We start from the raw sequence: 25668 nt of genomic DNA on the forward strand, positions 1-25668 counted from the left end.
TCAAAACCATCCTTAAATGTTCTATAAATGTTTATTATCGCTTTTGGAAGTGATCATTTACTATTTTAAATAGTATGAACCATTATTTAATAGTAATAATTATATTAGATCATTTCAAACTGGCAATTATAATGTTACACTTTACTAAAACAACAAAAAAAAAACAACAACATTAGTTAATATTAAAAAGATAATTAATTTTGTCTTTACTAGAACAACAACAAAAACTTATGTCCATACAAAAACTGAAAGCAAGTATGATCATATATGTGCCTATATATGAACATATTCTATTAAGCTTGTGCAAATCTTCTTGCTGCTCTTCTATTGTTCTGTGACTGCCTGTTTTGTTCATTCAGCATTAGTTGAGCAGTGTATTGTACTCTGAGCTTTCTGATTTGGTTCACCTGTTTCAGAAAAATAATTTATTATAAACATGAACATTAATTGTGATATAAATGATCATTATGTATTATAAAGTGATCATGAAGTATATTTTTTTGTTATGTTGAAATTTACTTACATTGTTTGCTTTTAGGTCACAAACCCATTCTTCATTTGGATCAGCAGTGAAAGTTTCCATATGTTTCATAATGTAAACTCCACAGTTGATGTATTCTTCGTTGCTCCTCCACTTCATTTTTTGCAAAACCACCTTATATTTCTCAATAGAATCTGCATCTTCATACCCCAACCCTTTCAAGTATTCTGCATATCCTTTTAACTGCAACAAATACAGAAAAAAAAAGGGTCATATTTATATTGATCATTTTAGTACTCAATATTGATCATTTTTTATAAACAAATTAATCATTTTTATATCTGTTAAACAATATACTTACCACCAATTGGGGTTGGTTTTCATATTTTGCTGCAACTGTTAGATGTTGTGGCAGTTTCCTGTTGTCAATTATATGCATTGTCTCATTTATATGATCAATGCATAGAAGATAGTAATGTCCATATATGGCCACTGGAAAAAAAATCTGTACATAGTACACAATATTATTATATATACACATTTTTGTAAATGAACATATTATAATTCCATATTGTTCATTAATACCTGTTGATATCCAACTACGCTCTTGATTTTGTAAATGAACAATTAATATGTCAGTAAATGTATATAAACAAACATAAATTGCATGCTATACACATACTATACATATTTAAACATATGTATACATATATATGCACAAATATATGCACACAAACCAATTTGAACATGTACTTTATTGTATTTGTTCATTATATTTCACAGTACTAGACATTATATTTTTCCCACATTTCGTTTTTTTGTATATTTTATATAGTTTTTGGTTGATCATTTAATCAAAATTATGCATACATTCAAATATAAACAGTAACTTGTTTAAATTTTAAGTATCGTTTCAGAAATAGAGTAAAATTATGTTTATATTCAAATTTGAACAGTAACTTATTTAAATATGAGCAAATTTCAATAAAATTATGCTTATAATTCGAAAAAAATCAGTAATACTTACTTTGATTGTTCTGGAACTCCAGAATCTTCAATTTTTTTCCTGAAACATCATCAAAAAAACAAAAAACCAAAAAATTAGGATTTTTGTTGCGCAATTTTCAATTAATTTTACACTAAACTTGCAAAACATACTTACTCTTTAGATTTTTGTTTTGTTCTTGGTGATTTTTGTTGCGATTGTGCAATTTCGTCTCTAATGTCGGACATTTTTAGACGATTTTACTTGCTATTTGCATGTACGAAAATGGAGTAGAGAGAGAAAATGGAGGTTGAGTGAGAAAATGGAGAAAGAAGATGAGAGAGAAAATGCAGAGTAAATGTGATCATTTGAAATTTTTTTTTTTTAATTATATATATATGGGTGGGGTAGTGGGAAGTTACTGGCGGTTTAAAGGGAAGTTACTGTGGGGTATGTTGGGATGTGTGGGGGTAGAGGGAAGTTATTGTGGGGTAGGTTGGAATGTGTGGGGTTAGTGGGAAGATACTGAGCGGCGTCGTTTTAGGGGGGGTGTAGGTTTAGATGGCTAGACTAGAGTCTAGCCATAAATAATTACAAAACTAGACTCGAATATACGGGCTTAATTAGACCATGGGCCAGGTTGGGGGCATGCATGACGGGTCTAGATCCAACTGGGATGTTCTTGATTCATGATCATTTCATTTTTTTTTTTCAAAGGTAAATGTGTTTTTTTTATTTTTTTTATTTTTTATTTATTTTATTTTATTATTATTATTTTTTATTTGACGGCCTATATTAATATGTAAATTAGTTGTATAGTTCCGTTCAAAAAAACAAAAAAAAAATAGTTGTATAGTTGTCTTCTGTTAGCACAATATTATGTATGTAAATAATGATATTTGTCCATAATTACTCTCATACTTGTTTGTGCCACTTTGAGGGCTTATTTTGACTATTTTCTTTTTCTTGTCTATAAGATATCATTCCGTACTACTTAAAAAGCGATCTTCAAACACAAAACTTTAGCATTATATGAGGTTTCTTAAACTAATAACTAACCTTGAGAATAACTAATGTGTTCTTCCTTGGAGCTCATCGTGTTCTCTAGCTAGACAAAGAGTCTTGCTGATGAGCTCTTCTCGTTTTTACTTATATCCTGACAATAAAGTTGTTGGTTAAAGACATTTAATATTGGCTTTGTAAATTGTGGTAATAACTTGAGTATATTATTGATGACTTTTGGAGTTGTAACTGAAAGATTTATGCTTTTCTTGCTTACTTTCTATTAACAAGTAAATAGCCCTTAAATAGGCAAAATCATGTACTGTATTTCATCATGTACTGAATTAGGATATTGCTATGTATTTACGAGAAGATAACTACAAGCTAAGCTATACAAACTAGAGATAAATTCAAAAGGAATATTTATCTACAGTAACAAACTACCAAACTAAAAGAGATAAGAAGCTAGCAACTTTGACTAAGTAAAGTTTATCACAAGAGAATAATCGGAGGATAATCATTCATGATGTTTTATGCTTCCCTATTGTTTTTTCTGCAGGTGCACAACAATGATATTCCTGACGATTTACTTGCACTCATCATCTCTAAGCTACCAACAGCACAGGCTGTGTCAACCTCCGTGCTTTTAACAAGATGGAGGGAATTACCTAGCCTACTCACCAGCTTCTGCTACACTAATGTAAAATCTGATCTTCTTCCTCTTTATACTGATTGCATTGCAAAGGTGCAATGCTAACACGATTAAGAGCTTTGTCTTGGAAGTTTCAAAGCGTCTTGAACTTAGCATGGAAGACATACTTCGAATCTTGCACATCCTCTCTTTAAAACACCTAAAACAACTTGATTTGAATATACCAAACTCCAAGACTCCTTTTCATTTCAATCTCACTCCCTTTTCCAACCTGGTAACCCTCACACTAACCATTGACACTGTGTTGAGGATTTCTGACAACTTTCTTCTGCCTTTCCTAAAAACTACTCACTTCACAAATGTGTCGTTCTTTGATCATAAATCCAGTACCAAATGTTTTGTTCATTCATTCCAACTCCGGAAAGAAATATGTCTTGACTGTCCTAATCTCACATCCTTTACCTATATTGATGAAAAATTGGCATATTTACTTTTATAGAATTTTCAACTATCTTCTTCCTCTGATATTCCCCAGTTTTTCCAACATTCATACTCTTACTCTGAAAATCCTAGACATGAGTAAAGATCTAATGCTAGAAGAGAAACTGCACAAAATGACAAATCTCAAAAATCTGACCTTGTATTTACACAAGGGATCACACTCTACCTTTGTCTCTTGGTTAAGAAGCTTTTTAACTAGTGTACCATTGCTGGAAACATTGACACTCTCTCAATCTTACCTTTCTACTGATGACCGACTACTACATGATGCATTGGAGCTGGTTACTGTTATTTCATCTACAGTAAAAGAAGTCTCTTTTAAGCACCTCAGTGCAGCACAACGAGCCCGTTTTCAGCAATTCATTAATGATTCTGATGAGGAGGAAGAGAAAGTTGATAGTGATAGTGATGTTTGGAAGAGTGTGACCTCATGGTGATCCCGTGAATATGCTGTGTTTTATCTGCTTGTTGAATTTTTTTTAAAAAGGCCTTGTGAGGAAGCTTTTAGAATCATACAGCAGATCGAGCTCAACTTAGTCTATGATATTTTCTATACAAAGTTGTTTCTCTTTAAAAAGAAAAGAGCTTGTGCTCGAGTTTTGTGCCTTTTTTTGGCTCTTGCATCCTTTTTAACTTTCTTTTTTCAAGACGGGGGCAAATACTTTGATCATCATGTTGATGTGACAGTAACTTTCACATTTCTTGGTGGTGCTATAGCCTTGGATCTATTGGGTTGCTGTTATGTTCATGTTGTCGGATTGGTGGGTTATCTTATGTTCTGATGGTATGTTTAAAAACTACCTACAATCGCTAATGCTGTCCTTAAATGGTCAAAATGGGCTAGACAACATAACCGTTGAAGGTGGTCTAATTCCATCTCAAAATACTATTTATTAAGGCGTTGCTTTAGAAAACCCTCTTCATTGTTCAACTTGATATACTTGTTTAAAATAAAGGAAATCAGGGATGTTTTAGTTGGAATCCTCTATGTCAAAGAAGATCTGGTTGAGGAGGAGCTTATCAAGTACTTAATAGAAGGGCTGCGGTCCAAAGCTAAAAAAGCAGAAGAAACGGCAGTAGCAAAGGAGGTTTGTTCTGCTAGAGGGAATTTGGTTTTGCAAAAAGATTATTTCCTCGCTTCAGAGTGTTTAAGCCCTTGGATCGTAGATGTTGATTTTGATGAAAGTTTGTTGATTTGGCACCTCGCTACTGATATCTGCTACTGGACTACAAGTGACGATAAAGATGATGCTGGTTCATCAGAATCAAAGGATCGTAGATTCAGCAAGGCACTTTCAGATTACATGGCATATGTTATACTCAGACAGCAGAAGATGGTGTCTGCACTAGTGGGTATGTCAGAGACTCGATTTGAACACTTTGATGCAGTAGGAATATTCAAAAAAATATAAGTCTGAACAATGTAAAATACTGAAGCAAAACATTTCGAGTAGACGATTTAAAGATGGAGTTTAGCATTTGCAATACATAAAACTAACATTAAAGGAAATCCAAATCAGCTAGTTTTGTTGGCCAAGAGGGTGGAGTAAGAGTGAAAAATCTCAAGCAGTGCAAAATCCCTGGAGGTTTGAATTGGGTAAGAATATCGAGAGATTTAGTCTTTAGGTTCAATGCTAAAAAAGAACGAGTATTATCCAAGTAAAGATACACAACATCTCCAAAATGATTGAAACCTAAAATCACAAGTCGTTGCTTTGGGTCCTGTGTAGTAGACATAGTAGTAGTTGGCCAGTTAACAGCAGTAAGATCAATGTGTTGGTTGACGCTCCAGCTCCAAACACCGTTGGTGTAGTCGTTTATTAGATCCCAATATGAAATTGTTGAATTAGAAGTTGGTTTGGCCTCGTAAAGCCGGATGTAACCCCGAACATTGCTTATCCAGTATGTATTCTTTTTCTTTAACAACTTTAACTTATCAGGAAAGTCGATGTAGTCAAATCGTCCAGGAGTTTTGAAAGGATCATGTACAATAATGATCTTCTTGTTGACCCAATGGAACTTTCCATTGCAATCCACGGCATAGTGACTTCTAACACTCCAGGTAGGACTCCTCCCAACAAGATCGAAAGGGGGATTTGCTTTATAGTGTGTCCACTTGCCGCTACTTGAAGAGAAGACTGATACATCTAAAGGTCGATACAGATAATATCCATACAACGGGACCGGAGGTAGAGAAGCAACCACCACTTTGTATTCATCCTCCAGCTTGCTACACAAGCACCCACTAAAAAGACTAATGCTTTTTCTATCATCATGTTGGAACGGATACGGAGGAAGAATGAATTTTTCTTCTGTTAAGGCGTTATATATCATCAGTTTTGGTTCAAAACCAGTTTCGTCAATGTTCATCAACAGCAAGTCTTTGGACACATATAACAAACCATGTAACGAAAATTGCAGATTTTCGAAACCCAAACTAATTCCAAGGAGCTTGTTGTTAACATCTTCGTTAGGCATAAAATTTGTTATATATCGCTCTTCATATGATTCTAAATCTGTTTTAACACCATCACGCATAAGAGCGCCAACAATTAGTATATAGTTGTTTTTACCGTCACCACGATGCCTACAATAACGTTCCTTGAAGTGAGCCTTAGAAATCAAAGAGAGCCAATGCTTCGAGACGGCCTTACATTGATGAGCTGCTCACAGCGGCAATCGAATCAAGATTTCGATCATCAAATCATCACTTAGATCTTCCATGTAGCTTAGTGATGCTATTTAATTTGGATCGGAGGAAGATAAATATATATGAAATCACTGACTTCTCAAATTAAATAATAAAATTCAGTACCTTATTTATAATAAGAAGACTCCTAACCAATGTAGGTCAACAATCTAAATAGTTTCCTATACATTAACAACTTACAACTGACTTATTAAATAAGGAACTACTGTAACCTGATCTGATCTATAGAGCAACACTGACGGCATGTGGAGTGTATATTAAATTTAGCTCTTATCTATTGTGGATCGTTTTTGATATCATACAAAATACCAATATGTACATATATCTTAAACCAATAGTAAATATTATTGACATGTTTTCTTAATCTTTACCCAGTATTTAATTTAGCTTGAACTTTATTTATTTATTTATTATTAGTAATTGTTGATTATTAATACGTAACGTAGTAATATATTTTGGGACTTAAAAAAAATACCTCTGGTAACATGGCAAATGACTATATTTGAATAATACTTTTTTTTATATATAATATATACATGAAATTGTTGGAGTTAGGGTGTGATAAATATATAGTTGAATATGATGAACTTAAAAGTGGTTTTTTTTTTTTTAAGTTTAATAGTTTTATTATTATTTTTTTAATATATATTTTATTATAATCAATTATGTTATTTTTTTTTTCAATTTAATCCAAAATTAAACATTTTTTTAATTTTAATTGAACATGATTTTCATATTTTCCAATTTTCATATACTCACTTTTGTCATAATGTAGGAAACTTGGGCTAAAAATAGATTTATTAAACATTATAAAATAATATTGAAAATAAAACTTTAACCAACAATTTTATCCTAAAAATATATCCAAATTTTATTGAGAAACAAACTTTTTATCTTACAAACTCTATCTAAATCTATCCAACATTAAATTTTTATCCCAACTCTATCTAAATCTATCCAACATTAAATTAGTATTCTATGTGTCTTTACAAACTCTTAAATAGATCTGATTCACATTAAGTTATTGTGGACCACTAATAGTAGAGATACTATAGTCGTTTTACTAATAAAAAATAAAAATAAAAATAAAAAAAGTCACTATGTTAAAATAATGGTTATTAGGTTAATATAAAAGTGATTGTGTTTTAACAAAGATCACAAGAGATGAATTTTTTTAATGAAAATTTTGAAATACTGGTCAATATGAATAATATAGGTCACTAAGTTAAAATTAGGATCATAACGTCATACTTCAGATTTGCAACAATATAAAAATCACATAAAATTTGTTAAAGGTTACTACCTTAAAATTAAGGTTACTATATGTTTCAAAAAAAAAAAAATAAGGTTACTATATTTAATATTAGGGTCATTAAACAAAAAGCCAGTTGCGCACGTATAGTCATGTAGAACTTCGGGTTTACAATAATATTATTGTGAACCAAACTCACACAAGTTTTTCCTAATGTGTCATACTAATAATTAATGCGACACTTGGCGTAATATTAGAATGTCTTTTGTGTCCTGATTAAAAGTTTAGTTTTATATATTAGTTATGATATATTAGATGTGTGCAAACCTAACATAAAACTTTAAAAACTGAATGAAAATTATACAAAATTAGAACTCTAGAAAATTGATAAAGAATCAATGCGAAAAAATTTTCAGTGCATTATCGCGCTTGCAGATACAAAATTTTACATTCAAGTTACAAAATTATTGTGTCAAATGAATGCTCCTTATTTGCCTTTTGTCCAACACTCGTATGAAGTATATAGATATCTATATATATATATATATGACTGTACAAAAAAGAATCACTAATATTAAACCAAACAGGGTCGGATTTCCTCCCTGTGCTTAGTAACTTGTACAAAAAAGAATGACAAAAAAATAAATTTAAATGCAAAATAGGCTAACCTTGATTCTTCAACTGCTTCAATAACATACGAACACTTTCAATTTGCTGACCAAGTTCCTTGACACGATCAAGGTGTTGTGAGGAAGTCTCTGATTCACCGATACCAGAAATCAGAGCAGCACATTTGGATTCTGTATCCTCAACTTCCTTCTCAAGCAAGGTTACGATGGTTTTCACAGATGGATGTGAGCCATTTACATGTCCATTTGAAGCCGGGCTATGTTCAAAGTCATCATTCTCACCCCGTGTCAGCTGTTTTGAGCTAAAAAATTTATCTATGCCTTCACTTCCTGCATGCCACAGAGTTCCAAAGTAAATGAAAGAGAAGATGAGATTAAAATTCTCCATGAGTTTAAGCATGTCAAGTCAACAAAAGAAAATAATATGATGTCAGTGCTAACCAATTACCATATGAAAATGAATACAAAATATATTTAGTGCTAACCAATTACCATCACTGCCAACCTTTTAAACCATCAGAGATTCAGAGAGGTGCGATTGGGTGCACACTTTATTTCTCCGCGAAGAGTAAAAGTCTTACATATGTACCAGATGGTCCCCAACCCCCTCGAAGAGCAAATGTTGGATTGAACAAAATGACATGCATCAATATTGATATTGGAAAAAATTATTAGTATCAGGACACAGAATTTGGGCTCCTATATAAAGAGGAAGTCTCCCTATTCCCCGGCCCCCCTCCAACTAAATATAAGCAAATAAATAAGCAATCCCCATCATAACAACCCCCTCCTTATTTTTCTACGCTCTCATATGGTCTACAAATAAATAAATAAATAAACCCGAAAATATGCTTTTTCTAAGACTGGAAACCAGACCTGAATTTATTGGTACAGTCCAATCCTGTCCATTCAGGCCTGGGTCTAATTATGCACAACCGAGTTATTCATACCACCAATCACACCTTCAAACTCCCACTACCACCGGCAATTCTTAAGCTCTAAGGCTCTAAGCATTACTGACATTATCAAAATCAGCTTCTAGCCAAAGTAGCCATTTCTGTTCCAGTACAAATTTCATTTTCACTCCTTCCTCTCACTAACCTTCAAATGATAATATAAAAGCTATAATCAAGTCCATTTTATGCATTTCTGACTTAATGGTAACCCAGAGGTAGGTATAAATAAGAGGATAAACTTCTTCCGTTGTTATTTTCACAGGTCAGCCCCCAAGGCAATCATAATTGATGATCGGAAACAGTCCTCTCACACAGACTAAGGGTAATTAGCTTTTACTGCTTAACAAATTTCTTCTCTCCCAATCCTACTTTCACCTTCAACCTCTCACTAAGTTCCCATCAGCAGCAGTTCTTATGCAACAGGTGCCAAGATAAGAGCCATTAATACCATTCTGTCACTTTTCCTGAAAATGCCAAAACCTTTTAATCTTTATCAATAATTTTTATCATTATTGTTCATAGCTTAGCATACACCCTAGGAACCCTACAAGACCTACAGATGCAAAAGGTCCTTGAGGTGTCTTAAGTTTCTGCTTCAGTGTAATGAGAATAAATAGAGACATATTTGCATTATTCAGCAAGTAAAAGTGGCATTTAAAGCATCTGTTTACTGGCATTTCAAGCGGAAAATGACAGTTCAACGGAACAAGTTCTCTTGTCTTTATTCTTCATCACTGCCATTCCTTTCCTCCTTTCCCAACCAATAAATCTCTACTATTTTCCATCCCTCAATTTTATGTCCATCTCTCTAGACTTTCTCTGAAGTCCTTCTGGGTTGGTCTCGCTGAGGCCCCTCAACCTTGCTGTTGGTTAAAGTCAACGACGGTATGGATTAAAATTTACATAGCTGTGAACTACCAAACCGCCCCCCCCCCCCTCTCTTTCTCAAACATGACTTTTCCCGAAAGACTTGGAAAAAATGACTGATATGTTTATCTAACGAAATTGATCCCCTGAGTGTGGGTGTAGCCACCATTGGAATGGTAGAGCACAATCATACTCCTGACACAAGATATGAGTCATTCTACAATAAGAATACAACATTAGCTATCACTTACTTGAAGAGAGTCAAACAAGGATGTAGTAGCAGGATAGCAAAGAGTTTCCCAAGAATAAGTGTTTTCAGTACCTTGGATCGAAAACAAAAGGAGACATTGTCCTAGACGTGATTTATAGAGCACAAGATTAAGTCTGGGTGGCACTGATAGAAGTACGCGTGAGTGTGTGGCCGTAGCATACCTCTAAAGTTAACGCTGGATTATATAGGACAGCTATAAGACCAGTGCGATTACATGGGTTAGAATGTTAGGCCATTTAGGAAGGAATGAAGGATCATATTAGAAAGATGGATAAAGCAGAGATGCATATATTGAGATTGATGTGTGGGAACACCGTAAAGATTAGAATGAAAAATGAAGCGGGTAAGAATTGCAGATATGAGGATAGGGAAAGGGAGAACCAGTTTCACTAGTATGGAAGGAGTTATGAATGATAGAATTTGGGTTTACATGAACATATAGTATTTGACAGGAGGTAATGGAGAGAAAAATTTTGTCAGAGAATAAAACTAGGTTCATGTAGCCGGCCCTATCTATTAGGATTAAGACTAATGTTTTATAGATTATTGTTAAGCTAGTTTCCCTTAATTTTTTTTTGGTCAAACTAGTTAGCTTTTCACCTTTTGTTTAACTTTTGAGTATAAATATGCAACTACTTAACTTGAATAAAAAAAAAATGCAACTTTTTTCATAGATCACTAGTAGGCGAACATCTTGCCCATGGTTTCTAATTTTTACTGTGTTGGGTTTACTAGTTGACAATATTTCCAAGATATTTGCATTTTTTGTATTTAATCAATGCAATATTAAATGCCATTTTACACAACAAGCGTAGTTTTAACAAAATATAGCCAACTTATTAACATGTAAAACATGCTAGAAGGAGCTTATTTTGAATCAGAGGGAATAGCAACCAGTAAATAAGACATTGACACTAGAACTCAACTTGCCAGGTTACCCTAAAGTTGCATTAGTTTAGGACAGAAAATTGTGTTAATATGTAGGATTGTAGTATTAAGAATTTACCGAGGTTGCTCAACTGATTGATAGCTGCTTGACCAATTGAACCCTCCAGTTTCAGAAGTCGCAAAACACTGGCAGCCACTCTTCCAAAAGAGTCAACTTCAGATTTGCAAAGAAAGGCAAGATGCTGCAGCTCATTCTTGGTAACAACAGCCTCAATCTACAGAAAAATGCACCCCACAAGCAATGACGAATTGAAAATGGCTAGAGACGGACTCAAAAAGTCGAATAAATGTCCATACACAGAAATTGAAAAAGTTAAACTCATACCGGTTGCTCAACAGAAAATTTAAGGTTTTCAACCATCCAGTTGTCTGTTAAATCATCAAAACCATCTTCCGAGACAACCATATGAACCTCAACATTTACCCCTCCGAATTTCTTCATATCTGCTTCTTTAATAGCAATGACAGGAAACTCCACTGTATGGATGCTTGTTTGGACTTGAGGTTTCACCATCTGCAAACCTTCAACGCCAATCTGCGCACATTATACATTAGTTATTTTACATAAGTTGAGAATGACCAGCAGGGTATACTAGTCTATGCTGCTCAGACAATTATACTTTTCAAAGAACATTGGGTGCAGTCACATCAGTAAGGATTAAAGGATATAACACTTACTTTTCAAATTTTTAATATGGCCTAAAAAGGTTTCTTGAGCTATCCTCTTGACTGGAATGACTCGTCTTAATTGTCCAGAAATTAGTGTTTATATATAAAAGAAGGGGAAAAAAAAAAAAAAAAAAAAAAAAAAAAAAAAAAAAAAAAAAAAAAACCCTTAGATATTATTACCTAAATTCCCCTAGAACTTCATCGAAAATACATAAATTTAATGCCCTATTAGACAAACAGCTTATAAAGAGAGAAATCAACTATAGATTATCCAGTTCCATTAATCTTGATAGGAGTACAACTGTTTCTTCAATCCAACCGTACATATATATAAAGCATACAAGTTGCAGAGAAAGATAAAGCGCTGAAAGGTACGGAGTAGTAGGTTATAGGAGGGATTAGGATTTAGGAAGCTTCATATGACTTTCTCAGAGAAGCCCCACATCCTCGCCCAGAATTACAAGAAAATCAAAATGGAATGAGCACGTCCTTCATGCAGACAAAAACCTAAAATCTTAACCAGTAAAGACTAACAGATTGAATTGGATGTTATCTGAGAATACACCAGAGAGCAATGACAGGTGAGTAACATGACTAAAAAAATTGCACACTCCCCATCAAATTTCTTTAAGTTTTGAACCTTGATCTATTTATCAATTAGACCCTAAATTAGAATAATATTATGGCACTATTGTAGCACCTTTCATGGCTATATATAACAACCACTTTATGCGCAATTGTGCAAAAGAAAACATTGAAGATAAGTAAAGTTGGTAATACTAATTAAAGACTTCTCTCTTGAGTCTCTTCTCCATCAATCCCTACAAAGATTTAACCCTTGAGGGTGTATCCCAAGCATATAGGATTATATCAGTCAGAGTGTCATGACAATGCCATCATCTGATCTAAGGGTTAAGTGACCTGTTAAAGTAACCAAGTATCGTGATACTGTTCTTGACTTTGATGCTCTTGACATAATTCTTCAGTAAGTAAAATTTTACAATATTTTTAAGCCAAATAATTACATTGCTGTAGTTTTACGCCGTCCTCCTCGTGAAAGCACAACTTCCAATAAGTGTTCTTTCAAGAAGTCTAAATGATAATCCCCTATTCTTAAACTTGCTCTCAACATTTTTCGGAAAAATAGCTAATTGATATGAGAGTAGTCAATCAAATCCAGCAAAAATAAAATATGGATCAGAAGAAAACTGAGCTAGAGCACCAATTACACCAACTGTCACAAATTTAATTTCAGTTAGTTAGAAATTAGTATTTGTGTAGATAAAGAGCACCAAGGGCTAATTTTTGAGTTTGAGGGAAATTAAGAGAATGAATCCTCACCATTATCAGTTCCACAGGATATCTATGATCACAATTGGACTTTACACTGCAATTCAATAGGTCCTTTGGAGTATTCTTTGCCTTAATCTTCAAGCTCTTAAAAGTATTATGCCAACACTTATCTTCCCTATTAGTATTTACATGGTTATCAAACCATGATCTGTCTTCCATCTCCTGTGCGCCTTCAACAGCAAACAACCAATTTCTCAGATCAACCAGCACATCCACTTCATTTGGCTTTCCCAGGTCAGAAAATAAACTATCATGGCTACTGTCACATGTTCCATCTGCAAAATGAATATATATTTTTAATTAATATTTTCATGTTTATTATAGTTAATGCCAAGGATTCAAGCAGGACAGCATTGAGATTAAGCATATACAAGTGCCAGTACATAACGTATGACAAGAATTCACTCATGCTTTGTGATGCACACACTACAAATAGAAGCAAGACAAATATCATACTTTCTTTCACACGATCCACAGTATGAGACGGTGCCTTGAAAATTTTTGACAGTGGACCACCAGACAAGTTCTCCAACCTTTTCAAAAGCCCTTCACTAGGGCCCCCATCAGGACCAAGAATTCCAAATCGATGCAATAATGCTTCAGCATAGTTCATTCCTCCACCCAAACGAACACCATTAATACAAGCTGACACATTCAAGCTATGACAACCAGCATCCTGAGCTTGGGAAGGTATAACATGCACAATACTTACATCGAGGAAAGGAGCATGCGTTGCTCTTCCACTTAACTGACTCTGACCTTTATGCTCTACCCATAACACAGCTTTGAGCTGCGGACATCCATTTGCAGTAATCAGAGAGCCATTTGCACAGGGAGTTGACAGTGTGCTGTTGCCAAGCATAGAATTACCCTCCACGTCTAAACAATCCACTTCCACAGTTTCCCAGCGTATAGTTGATGATATAGCAATGACTCCGCCAAGGGTTCTATGACCTACTTTAACGAACAGATCTTCCCCGATAAATTGAACCAAAGTCTTCCCCTGTGTAGTCTTGCATGAATCCTCCAGAAACTTCAATTGAAGGTCCTTTATGGCAAAGCTCACAGCAGTATCACTGGGAGCCTTAGAAATCAGCTCATCATTCCATGATTCAGTTCTCTGAATTGTCGATTTATTACTCTTTCCTACTAATGCTATCCTTTCACTTACTTTTCCAAAATATGCATAGAGATCCAGGATGAAAAACAACTGCTCAACAGAACCATTAGAGCAATACTGCTTACACGCAATACCAAATCTCGCAATACCCCCGGGAGGAGGAACTTGAACCAACACACTGCCATCTAGAGTCGCCATAGCTACCTCAACACAAGCCTCTTTCACCTCAACACACCTCCACGATCCCAAAGATGATTTAGAAGAATTTTGCTGACCGTCTGCATCTTCAGATGTTTCAAGAGACAAACTTGCGTAAGAAGCTCCAGCAGACAACTTTTTCTGGCTAGCATCAACAGGTTGATCACTCCAGAGGCAGAAATAAGCAGGATCCTTCTCCAAATCAAGCACGCTCATACTTAGCGCAGGTGATTCAGAAAAAAACAGATTTTCAATGTGAAGCTTAGCTTCAGCAAACAAATCCTGGAAAGCAGTATCACCACTGCAGGCATTATTACAATATTACCTGCCTTTGCAAAGTCCAATGGAACTGTAAGATCTAGTTCTTTAAGAGTGAACATAAGAGAATTGATGGAATAATCTGGCAAGATGGAGCCAGAATCGACTATAATTCCATCAGCTAAAAAGGAACATACTCTCAAACAAGACTCCTCCTGAAGATGGATCTGAACAAGGTGCAAACTTAGAGTTTAGAAATCAGAAAAATAATCAACTCCAAAAAGCCTAGAGATGTAAATATGTAATAAATGGAAACATACCAGAAGAGGCAGGCAAGATATTACTGTCTGTGAAGCAAACAGTGGAGGAGCTGGCGATGGCGTCACCTGCAGAGAATGGATACTTATAAAAGAGGAAGCCTCATTTGCTTGCCAATATTTATCTCCCAGCGGGTATATTGGGGGAGAGAAGTCCTTTGCTGTATAATCATTTGCTAATGCCTGCATTGATGGTTGGATAATCATTTGCTAATGCCTGCATTGATGGATGGATAATCATTTGCTAATGCCTGCATTGATGGTTGGATTAAAGTGCATGGAGGTTGAGAAAATGTATCCCTGCATGATGAACAAGAACATCAGATATTATTCAATGCAAATAAAACAATTACTCATATTAAAAATTATGACTAAAATTGCCACTTTGATGCAAACTACCAAAGCAATATAATATATGTCCACTGTCCAACATGAAATTGAAAGGTTTAATATACATAATAGACTAGTTTGTATAAAAAAAAAATAAAAAATAAAAAATAAAAAAAATAAAAAAAAAAAAAATTACAAAGAATTATGGAACCAAACCTTCAACCTTAGGTGAGGCGTGAGCAATAGCAAATTAATACAGGTGCTAAACAAAAGATTATCCACATAGACACTAGACTTCAACGGCCAATTTTACAATTAATGACAAATCTCTCTTTTTAAATAGCCATTATATTAAAACCGTAAAAGCAAAACCCCACTGCTGCCTTCTGTCTCTAACGTCAATTACCAGTAAGAAAATCCAATGTCCTTTGCTCCTATGACAATCTAAAGATCATCTACGTTAACAAAGTAGAACTGTTTAAATAACCACCCAATGTATAATAAATCTTAGAGGTCATATCAAAAAGATTGTGACCTTATGTTCATCGGAAATAAATGAGATTTATTTATCTAACAGGCCAGAGAGCAAGACTAGGATTCTAGGAATGATAGCAGTGTACCCAGACTTGTGTATGAAATGGGTATGAGCATCAATAGTTTTCCAATGAACAAAATTATTTTCTGCTTGACAAGCTACTGGCTAATCTCACACACACACGCACGCACGCACGCACGAGCGCACATACACACACATAGTGTTAAAAGTCAAATATTTGACCCCCATTTTGAGAAAGATATAATGAATCAATCAACTGAAAGTAAAGTGATTACTAAAGGAGCACTCCTAATAGAGTTGTTGAAAAGAAAGGGGGAGAAGTGATTGAAAACATCATAATTAAGTACGATAAACAGTTTATCATGCAATAGACAAGTAGACAAATAGAAGCATTAAAAAAAATAAAAAATAAAGAGAGAGAGAGAGAATGAGAAATAGCAAACTCAAAAGAGTTCATAACAGGGGGACTGCCCCAGGCCCATTTCTCAATTCCAAACACCCTCCCCCCCCCCCCCCCCCCCCGCGTGCGATAATTAAATAAAGGTCCCTCCCTATACCCTACGCTACACCACACACACTCACATACCTAGCCCTAGTAATTTTATTTTTATTTTATCAAGTTCAAAAGACTTGGAAGCCTAATGATATAGTCAAGGCAATCAGAAAGGTGCAAAAACTAGAAATTTTAGCTAAAATTGATTTGATATGCTACTGCTGCTTGATTCCCGCTAATTAATAAACGGGAGATAATTCACATGAAGTTAGCTTAGCACAAAAAAACATAGGCAATGAATGAATTAGGCAACAGGCACCCAAGCTAATATTAAACCAACCTGAAATCCAAAAAAAAATAATTCAGAGACCAAATTTTCTACGAGTTATTGTGTGACGCATAAGTCCAGATACAAACATATGAAGATTATGCAAAACCAGGGATGACAGAGGAAGGTAGACTAATGATAGGTTAGATATAAAGTTCACCTCAGAAAAAGTCCACCAATCATAACTTGTGTCAAGTTTTTGGCTTTTTCTCCATCAGATATACTTGCCTGACATAAATAGGAACAAAATTAGCAGAAGCCACAAGAAAGTATACCAAATATTTCCAGGATACAATTTGCAATGTAAAATAAACAGGCCAGTAAACGGGGATTAATAAGAACAAAAATCTACTACGGACTTATTATACTAAGCTACTCTTGATTTAGAACTACTACAAACAGAGTGCAAGAATCCATTCAAGCTGTAAGTCTGTTTCTAATGTCATTTTTCCAACAAACACTCAGTGAGGGTATAAAATGGAGAAGACACTTGAATGGCGGGAAATATATGCAAAGCATCAAAAAACGCGGCAGAGAAAGAAGCAAAGAATAAAGGAAAATCCAACTGGCTGAGTGATGAAGCAGGAGACAGAATAGAAATTGCAGAAATTTAGATAGAGAATTTTTTTAAAAAAGTTGATCCTTAACAGACTAAGCTGAAGTATATTCTTCCTCCATTCTTTTATTAGTGCAACATGGGGATAACGCTTCCCAAAGCATAAATTCAACCTTAAATATCTTTAAATATCTATGAATATCTTTAATTGATATTCGGAAAAATACAGATCAAGACGAATCTAAAAATATCCCACGTGACTATTTTCCTTGCATATAAATTAGAGTCAACTGTCAAGGAGAGTGTGTGAATAGTGCAAAAGTTTCATAGTTGTAGTAATAAAAGAACATAGGAAGTGTTTACTAAGGGCTTGTTCTGATTGAGTGAACTAAGCTGAGATGAACTGAATATTTTTATGAGAGAAGGAAATTAAGATAAGAACTGAACTGAACTTATTAGAGCTAAACTGAAAAAAATTTGAGAGAATAGGCCCTAAGTCTTCCAGGTTTTTTAATATGGTTATGAGATGTTTGATATAAAATTATAAATATGTTCAAATCCCCAATCCTATGATTTAGAAGCCCAATTTAGAAATGTCTAATCAATGTGCAATATTTAACGAAGCGCAACGTTTCCAAGACTCAGTGTACCCAATATCACAACAATGCTACTGCAAATCAAAAGTAGTTTCATATGGCAGTTGGCTTCTCCCTTTTTCACCAGAACTAGCTTCAACGTAAGGGTCACAAATGCTGTTCACAACCAACTTACCCAACTCACATAAACTAATACTCCCTCCGTCCCACAATACTTGACACAGTTCCCATTTCCGTCTGTCCCACATTACTTGACACGTTACTAAATATGGTATGAGACTACTAATAAAATAATACTTTTTCTCATATTTTCTCTCTCCTCACTACCCCCACCTAACCCACACTTGTTGTTTTCTTTAAATATAAAAATACAAAAGAAAATCTTTTATATAATAATCAAATGTTTTAAATGGACCCACTTGTAGTTTTCTTAAACTACGTATCCACCCCAACGTCCCAAGTATTATGGGACGGAGGGAGTAGTCCCTAACTCCCTAATTCCGGTAAATTCACAATTAAAGACAAACATGTATAAGAAAGTCAGGAATTCCCATAGAGCAGAGGTGGCTAGGTATGCCAGTACTAAGCATATGCAACTTTGATGTCCCCTTCTGAATTCGCATGTGCATTACAAAGCATTAATCCCTATAGGTATAGGATTTCCGGATGACAAACTTTGAATCAAACATGGGTAAAGCCAACAAAATATGTTGTCACTCTATAAAGAAATCAGATATTAAATCATTTAGCCAAACAAGGGAGGGAGCAGGCTTGTGAAATATGGTAATAATTGATATGACTTCAGTTGCATAATCTTTATTTGCTTCCCATTCATTCCTTTATTTGGCACAAGTATAATCTTATTATGGAAACAATACAAACCACATAATATACAGAAAGTCACACAAAAAGAAAAAGAAAAAGGAAAAAAGCAAAACAATTTGGAGATCTGAAACTTGCAATCACTTGAATATATTTTGCAAGAATTGAAGATTTGAGCCATTAGACTAAATATAGTATTCCACAAGGATACAGACTACAGAGTAAGACAAGACCATACCCGAGAAAAGCAGAGAGACTGCATCAGAAGTTCAAGCCTGAATTCTGCAAGAAAACTATATAGTCAGCAAATGTCAGATAAGATCAAATTTTTTTCTTTTTTTTTTTTGGGAGAGGGGGGGGGGGGATCAAGGTTTTGTATTACTAAAACGCCACAACAACCATTATTCTACAGTTACACCAGCAATGAAAGTAGAAAATAAAGGGAAAGAAAAAGGTTAGAAAATTCTGAATGGGACTGACCCGTGTCTCTAATGCAGAGAAAAACATGGTCAACAACAATCGAGACTAATGAACGGCCAGCTGCTTCTGTAGATCGCTGAAGATACACAAAATAGCCTTAAAATCAGCTAGACACCAATAAATTCTATCTAAAACAAGAGGTCAGGCATAACCTGTTGTGCCCTTGGATCCACATCTCCTCTATTAAGGCATACATACAGTCCCGTTAAGAAGCGAAGAAGAGCTCGGAGTCGTGGTAAACAGAACAGTAGGTAACTACAGAGAATATGTCAGGATGGAATAACATCTGTGTGTGTATGTGTATCCCTAACCTGGTTCACTCAAAGCAGGACAAACAGCTTCAGTTATATGCAACCTGGCCTCAAGCCCCAAAGGGTCGTTAAGCTGTGTCCTCTGTACTGTTATCTGATGGGAAAACAAAGTAATTGATGAATTAACATTGTAGAAACACCATTTGCAGATACATGCTAAGTCAAATGAAAGATGAAACCATACATAAGCCTGTCCCGATATCCCCTCAAGAAAGCGCTCGCCGCCAAAGAATAAACGTTTTGCTCCATCATCATCTCTCTTATTTGCCCCCTCTTGAACACGGCCATCCATAAACATGTCAGGATGAGGAAGAAGATCGATGGACAGCGATCCCCATTCAAGTTTCTGGCAGAAAAGTAAAGAGATATTGAGATAAAATCATGCATGACATATTGATACTTCCTCCATTCCAAATTAGAAACATTTAATTTTGGCACAAATATTAAGGAAAAGTGAGAAAGAAAAATAAATGCCCTTACCAATCCCTACCCCTTATCCAACCTAACCTACCTTGACATGGTGCACGCCCAGTTGACAATAAACAAGCAGCCTCTTGAGCCCACTGCAGGGACTGCATTACCACCTCCATTTACTCATCAGACACCTCATCTCCATCCACCTTCTCACCACTAATCTTCTCTCATCTTCCCTCCTTACTTAAGTCTCCCAGCCACAACCATCTAAGAAGACACCAACTAATCTACCTAAAACCACCTAACTCCAGCGCGGTTGGATATAAAAAAATTTGGGTATTAGAAGTTTTAGTGTCTCCAGGTTCTGTTGTGGAAAGCATGGCCCATTTCGCTCAATGAAGAGAAAGGGGCATTGGCTATAAAAACTAAGGTTTATCACTTCATTTTCTTCCAAGTTTTCCTCCGTTCTCATATTTGACCACTGCAACAATGGCAGAGCTCTTGTTGTCAACCATTAAACAGCCAAAGGTAAGACCGTGAGAGCTTGGAAGTAGTGGGTGGAGGAGATGTTCAGGTAGAGTGTTTCGCCAGAAAATTGGGTGTGTACCAGAAAGAGAGGAGAGAGATGAAGTGGTGATGGTGGCGATGGAGTGGGGAAGATGATAATGTAAGAGTGAAAATTCACAGGGCCTCTTATGGTAAAGGTAGGAGAGAGAAGATGAGATAGAGAAAATAATAAGGGTAAAATTGACATTTTAACATATAAAAATTTCCTAATAAAATAGAAACGCTTCAATTAAAAAGAAACTTCCCGAAAAGGACGTCAACTAATTTGGAAATGAGGAAGTATTTATACATTCAAGCTATGTTACATGGACTCGGGAACGGGTGTCGGACACGGACACATGTCGAAGTGTCCGATTCGGCAAGTTCCAAAACTTTAGGACACGGGGACTATGTCCGATATTTGGACACGGGTACGGGGACACGTCTATATGACACTTAAATTTATAAAAATAAATTATATATTACAAAAGCTTTAAATTTTTCATTATGTCTACCCCTATTTTTTTATCTTAATTCTTTCCTCGGTAAAATCTCCTAATAAATGGCAATCTTCTTATCTCCATTTTCTCTATATTAATGGTGGTTTTCGAACAAGACACATTTTTCTTTCATGTTTCTTCTCTTTTTTCCTCTCCTCTCCTAATGGAAGTGTCCGAGTGCACAGTGAAGGATAGGACACGTGTCATGTGTCCGTGTCCATGAAGTGTCGACACGGACACTTTGTGATATTAGCCGTGTCCGATTAACATAGCATTCAAGGACAGGTGATTTATGAATTAAAATAAAACAAGGACACTTTGATAGTTACCACTAAAAAGACAATTCAGGACTATTATAATGAATATAACAAGAAGTCCTAAACCTAAAGATAAAAAACAGCAACACAGTTACTTTGAAAACATAGATGTAATCCTTGTTGCTTGAGAAATCCCTTGCTTCTTTAAGATTTACAACCTGCCAGAAAAATAACGTTTACTTAAACATTTTCTTTAGGCAAGAAAATCGACAGAGGAAACCATTACTAGTACACGAACCTCCCAGTTTTCATTGGTGGTGTAAAGTACAAGGTTACACATAGTAATAGATGCCATAGGAGGTGTCCTACAAAACATAATAATGACAATGACAACAATATACAGCAATCAGCTAGAATTTAAAAGTTTAATGCAGCTTGATCTTTAATATCCAATCATACTAAAGAAAAGTAATTGATGATTGTACTACAGTCAAAAGGTTGATGTTACCATGTTGCTCCACCTTGGCGACGACCACCTCCTCGAGTTTCAAGTAGAAGATTTACAGTCTGTACTTCTATTGTCATCCCATCTGCAATCTGATGCAGCAAAGATAGTCAGATACAATATAAACAGCATTGTACTTGTTGGTATGGCTAATAGGTGTTGGAATATGCCTTAACTCAGTCTATCATTATTATGGAATATGTTTTCCGTTTAGGCATTTTTTAAGGGCCTTTTATTTTCACTTTTCAGTTTCAAAAGTAATATATAAACTCCCTAATTCTTAACTCAGCATAATTTGTAATCAGCTTATCCTCAAGATCAATAAAACTTCCTCTACTCTACGTGGATGTAGCTAAAGCATGTTACTCGGACTCTTCATTTCACCTCACGTACCCGTGTCGGACTCTCGACACTCGGACATGGGTATGACACCCGGACACTTCACATTTAGTTCAAAATCATGGAATTTTTTCACAAAATAGCCGAGTCGGACATGGGTACCCGAGTCCAAGTAACATAAAGCTAAAACATCATTAATCAACTGCTTACAATTTGTGTCTTTTTGTTTATTATTTTTGCTTTATCTTTCTTGTATCCGTTTTGGCAACAAGGGACCATAGTCAACATATTCACTATGCCACAATGACTCAATGTAGAAATTTTGTCCCTTAAACAATGAGTTTATGACACAGAAAGCTTGGTCCACCAGAAGCATGCACAACAAAGCATGATGATAGAGACAGTTGAAGGAAAAGAACCAAAAAATGCAGAGACAAGAATATCTAAAATTCGGAATGCAAATTTTCCTGTTTACCCATTTCAATCCCTTCTCAGACAACCATCACACGGCCTTAGAGAGAAAAGAAAGGGTAATTGAAAAACATTAGGAAGGAAAGGGCCTGAGCCCAAAAGACATTGACAACCCTAACTGTTATTTTACCTTAGGCACCTCTTTGATATTAGGAATAAATAATAAAAGCTACGGAGTCCTTTTTTATCAGGACATTCCATCACTCTGCATTCCCATTGATCCCCTATATATTCTGGCAAAGTGTAATGACAGCCTGACAGGTGACAGTGGATTAGGCGATGAGGGTTTCTTTCTAGTTTCATATGTTTCTTGAGCTATTAAGCTCACCAAAGTAGTACCTTAATTTCCTTGGCTGCAGCCTGCAGGCCTGCAGCTAAGTTCACTAACTAAAACAAGCACTAAAATTCAGTTGAAGAAGAAAAGGAAAAATTGTTAGATGGGAATATCCCTGTCCATTAATTGTAAATAGTAGGGACTAAATTATATAAAAAAAATATAACACCCTTGACAACCTAAATATGGAAGTCTGAATACTGTACGGGATACCATCACTTATAGTTCCACCATTTTTTAAAAAAAATTGAATCACTATTATATGTTACAATACTAAAAGCATGGCTAACTTTAACTTAACGTATTTACATCAAAGCAGCTACATTTAATTGATGAATGCAGATTTGCAGAATATATGGGCTTACTATACACAGTAATTAAACTTATGTTAAGGATAGTTGGGTTGCCATAACACGGAATGAAGAACAAAAGATTCTTAGTATTAATCAAAGATGCCTCAACGCAACTGGACTCCAACATAAAAAAAAAAAAAAAATAAAAATAAAAAATTAGCTTAAGCTTAAAATGCTTTCTCAACAACATGTAACAGGATGGGACAAAAGTCAAAAACCTAACAATTAGAATCAAGAGAAAAGCAATAATAACAAAATTCACATATAAGAGTCTAAGCTATGTTCATTTCAAACATAACATAAAACAAACTATGGTTTTATCTTATCTCCACAACACACGTTATACTACATCTTTTTACCAGTCAACCCTCATTTGAACTTCATTGAATTTACCTAAATTCATTTAAATATATTTAAAGTTGTCATGTTAACTCTATAACCCTTATTTGAACTCATATTTTGCAAAAAAGTCTTTTGATATGACAACGGCAAGGCCGAAACAGAAAGGGAGGAAAAAATAATCAAGTTCACCTTATCAGCGAATCCATAACCGCTCCCTCTTCCTGTACTACTAGCAGATTGAGAGCTGCAAAAACACTTCCCAAATCATACTCCTGGATAATTTACAAAAACAACCTATTATACATAGTCCATAAAAAAACCAGACTCCTTTCAATTCGAATCGATAAAGCAATGACCATACCTGCTGGAACTCTGACTCGTATCAGCATCCGCATTATCTTCAAGAACCAAGTCAAGTCTATCTATTTGCACAACAATTGGCTCTACTTGCACATTGCTTACCGACGGTAGCTACACTCAAAACAACGAAATCTCAAGTCTTAATCATTATAATTCGAAGAAAATCTCCACTAAATTATCACACAACCTTACTATTGTCTGCATCAACCACTACTATAACTACATTCCCATCAAAATGTCCATCCAATCAACAACTATTACACATTTACATATATATGAAGCATAAGATTACTACCCCGCTATCAAAATGTCCATCAAATCAATAATTCAACCAAACAAAAAACCGAGAGCGAATTACGTACCACGATTTCCAATTTCCCTAATTTGGCTGTAGTAACAGTAATTGCCGGCGGCAATCCGAGGCTCGAATGTAACGCATCTCCATCAATATCCACATTTTTAGGAAGGAAAAAAAAAAATCATCAAAATTCAAATCCAAAAAATTCCACAAATTTAATCGAAATCACGCAATTTAATCCAAAAAAAATCTCAAATTAGGTCGCAATTCTACCTCGTAAATCATGCTACAGCATAATTCAACTAATCACAAAACCAAAATTCGATTCATTTGCTAAAATAAATAAATCAGCAGAAAAATAACAAAAATGTAAACCTAAATTGGAGAGCTGAACAGTGCGGCCTTGAAGCTTGAACTGATCTCTGGTAAAAGATTTCAACCAATATTTAAGCGTGTATTCCAACGCTCTTGCAAGAATCGACTCCATTTTCAACTCTCTAGAAAGTTCCAGAAGCTGTTTTCAAGCTGTTAGAGAGGATTATAGGTGCCGGAAAACAGGAAATGGAGGTCGGAATACCAGAAGCGGTTTTAACGGAGGAGTAACGGTGGTATTTGTGATTGTGTTGTGTGCATGGAGAGGAGAGTTATTGGGTTATTGCAGCACACATAAAGTGCGGGTGAGGAAAACGGAGGAGAGAGAAAATGGAAAAAATGAGGGTGGTGGCACGTGTGGAGAGATTTAAGAGAAAGTGTGTGGCACGTGTACACGTGTGGAAGGAGAGAGGGTGTTGGATCTTGGTTAAGGGGAAGTGTCACAGAGGTACGGGGTTTAGAGAAAACTAGCGACGTTGGCTTTTTAAGTTTCGGAGTGTTGTGAGAAGTTTTGTCGGACTCTTCTATTTTAAATTCTAACATGCATGCACCGATGCACGGTTAAAGTCGGTAGAGAATCTGTTAATGTTTATTCTTGTTTTCTAAATAACTTGCAACATTTTAACTAAATACGTTTGTCGATTCACATGTTTGACTGTTGATATTTTTTATATATATTTAAATAATTTATAAAAAATTTATATTAAGAAACTATACATTAAAATAGACTCAACAACATCTTTTATGATTATATTGACTTTCATATAATAGTTAAAAAATATTGTTAAAGAAAGATGTGTGAATAATGCAAAAAGTTAAATCGTTACGAGTAATTTGGGACGAAAGAAGTATCTTATTTTAATTTATTTTGGATGCAATAAATTTTGAGTTTTAAAAAGAGCAAAACAGATATTTTAAAGGAAAGGATTATCTAGG

At 35.0% G+C, this 25668-nt stretch overlaps 1 protein-coding gene and 1 pseudogene across 2 annotated transcripts; both read right to left on the minus strand.

Moving 5' to 3' along the window:
• Positions 1 to 293: 293 nt before the first annotated feature.
• On the minus strand, positions 294 to 944 carry LOC145575265 (uncharacterized). The gene is made up of 3 exons (XM_081633155.1): positions 843 to 944; positions 524 to 724; positions 294 to 407 (listed from the first exon to the last, which is right to left on the minus strand). The coding sequence occupies exons 1-3, from the start codon at positions 918 to 920 to the stop codon at positions 294 to 296; spliced, it is 393 nt and encodes a 130-aa protein (XP_081489281.1). The 5' UTR covers positions 921 to 944.
• A 7023-nt stretch (positions 945 to 7967) lies between these two features.
• Positions 7968 to 25036, minus strand: LOC145574620 (uncharacterized; annotated as a pseudogene). Its single transcript, XR_014098108.1, has 20 exons — positions 24736 to 25036; positions 24425 to 24501; positions 24064 to 24173; positions 23892 to 23946; positions 21867 to 21955; positions 21657 to 21723; positions 21514 to 21576; positions 19826 to 19987; positions 19642 to 19735; positions 19483 to 19562; positions 19331 to 19406; positions 19089 to 19132; positions 17037 to 17104; positions 15387 to 15469; positions 15173 to 15330; positions 13733 to 15079; positions 13265 to 13551; positions 11580 to 11789; positions 11313 to 11469; positions 7968 to 8542 (listed from the first exon to the last, which is right to left on the minus strand). The product of XR_014098108.1 is annotated as an uncharacterized LOC145574620 (transcript).
• Positions 25037 to 25668: the final 632 nt, after the last annotated feature.

Source organism: Chenopodium album, chromosome 13, assembly GCF_948465745.1.
Source record: "Chenopodium album chromosome 13, dcCheAlbu1.1, whole genome shotgun sequence".
In the NCBI taxonomy this organism is placed as follows: Eukaryota; Viridiplantae; Streptophyta; class Magnoliopsida; order Caryophyllales; family Amaranthaceae; genus Chenopodium; species Chenopodium album.

What these genes read in the sequence shown, in the direction of transcription:
- LOC145575265 (XM_081633155.1), bottom strand. Translation starts at nt 920, where the DNA reads ATGCATATAATTGACAACAGGAAACTGCCACAACATCTAACAGTTGCA. An exon ending in AAAACCAACCCCAATTGGTG is followed by an intron (nt 725 to 842) that starts GTAAGTATATTG and finishes TATTTGTTGCAG; the next exon opens with TTAAAAGGATATGCAGAATA. An exon ending in GTGACCTAAAAGCAAACAAT is followed by an intron (nt 408 to 523) that starts GTAAGTAAATTT and finishes TTTCTGAAACAG; the next exon opens with GTGAACCAAATCAGAAAGCT.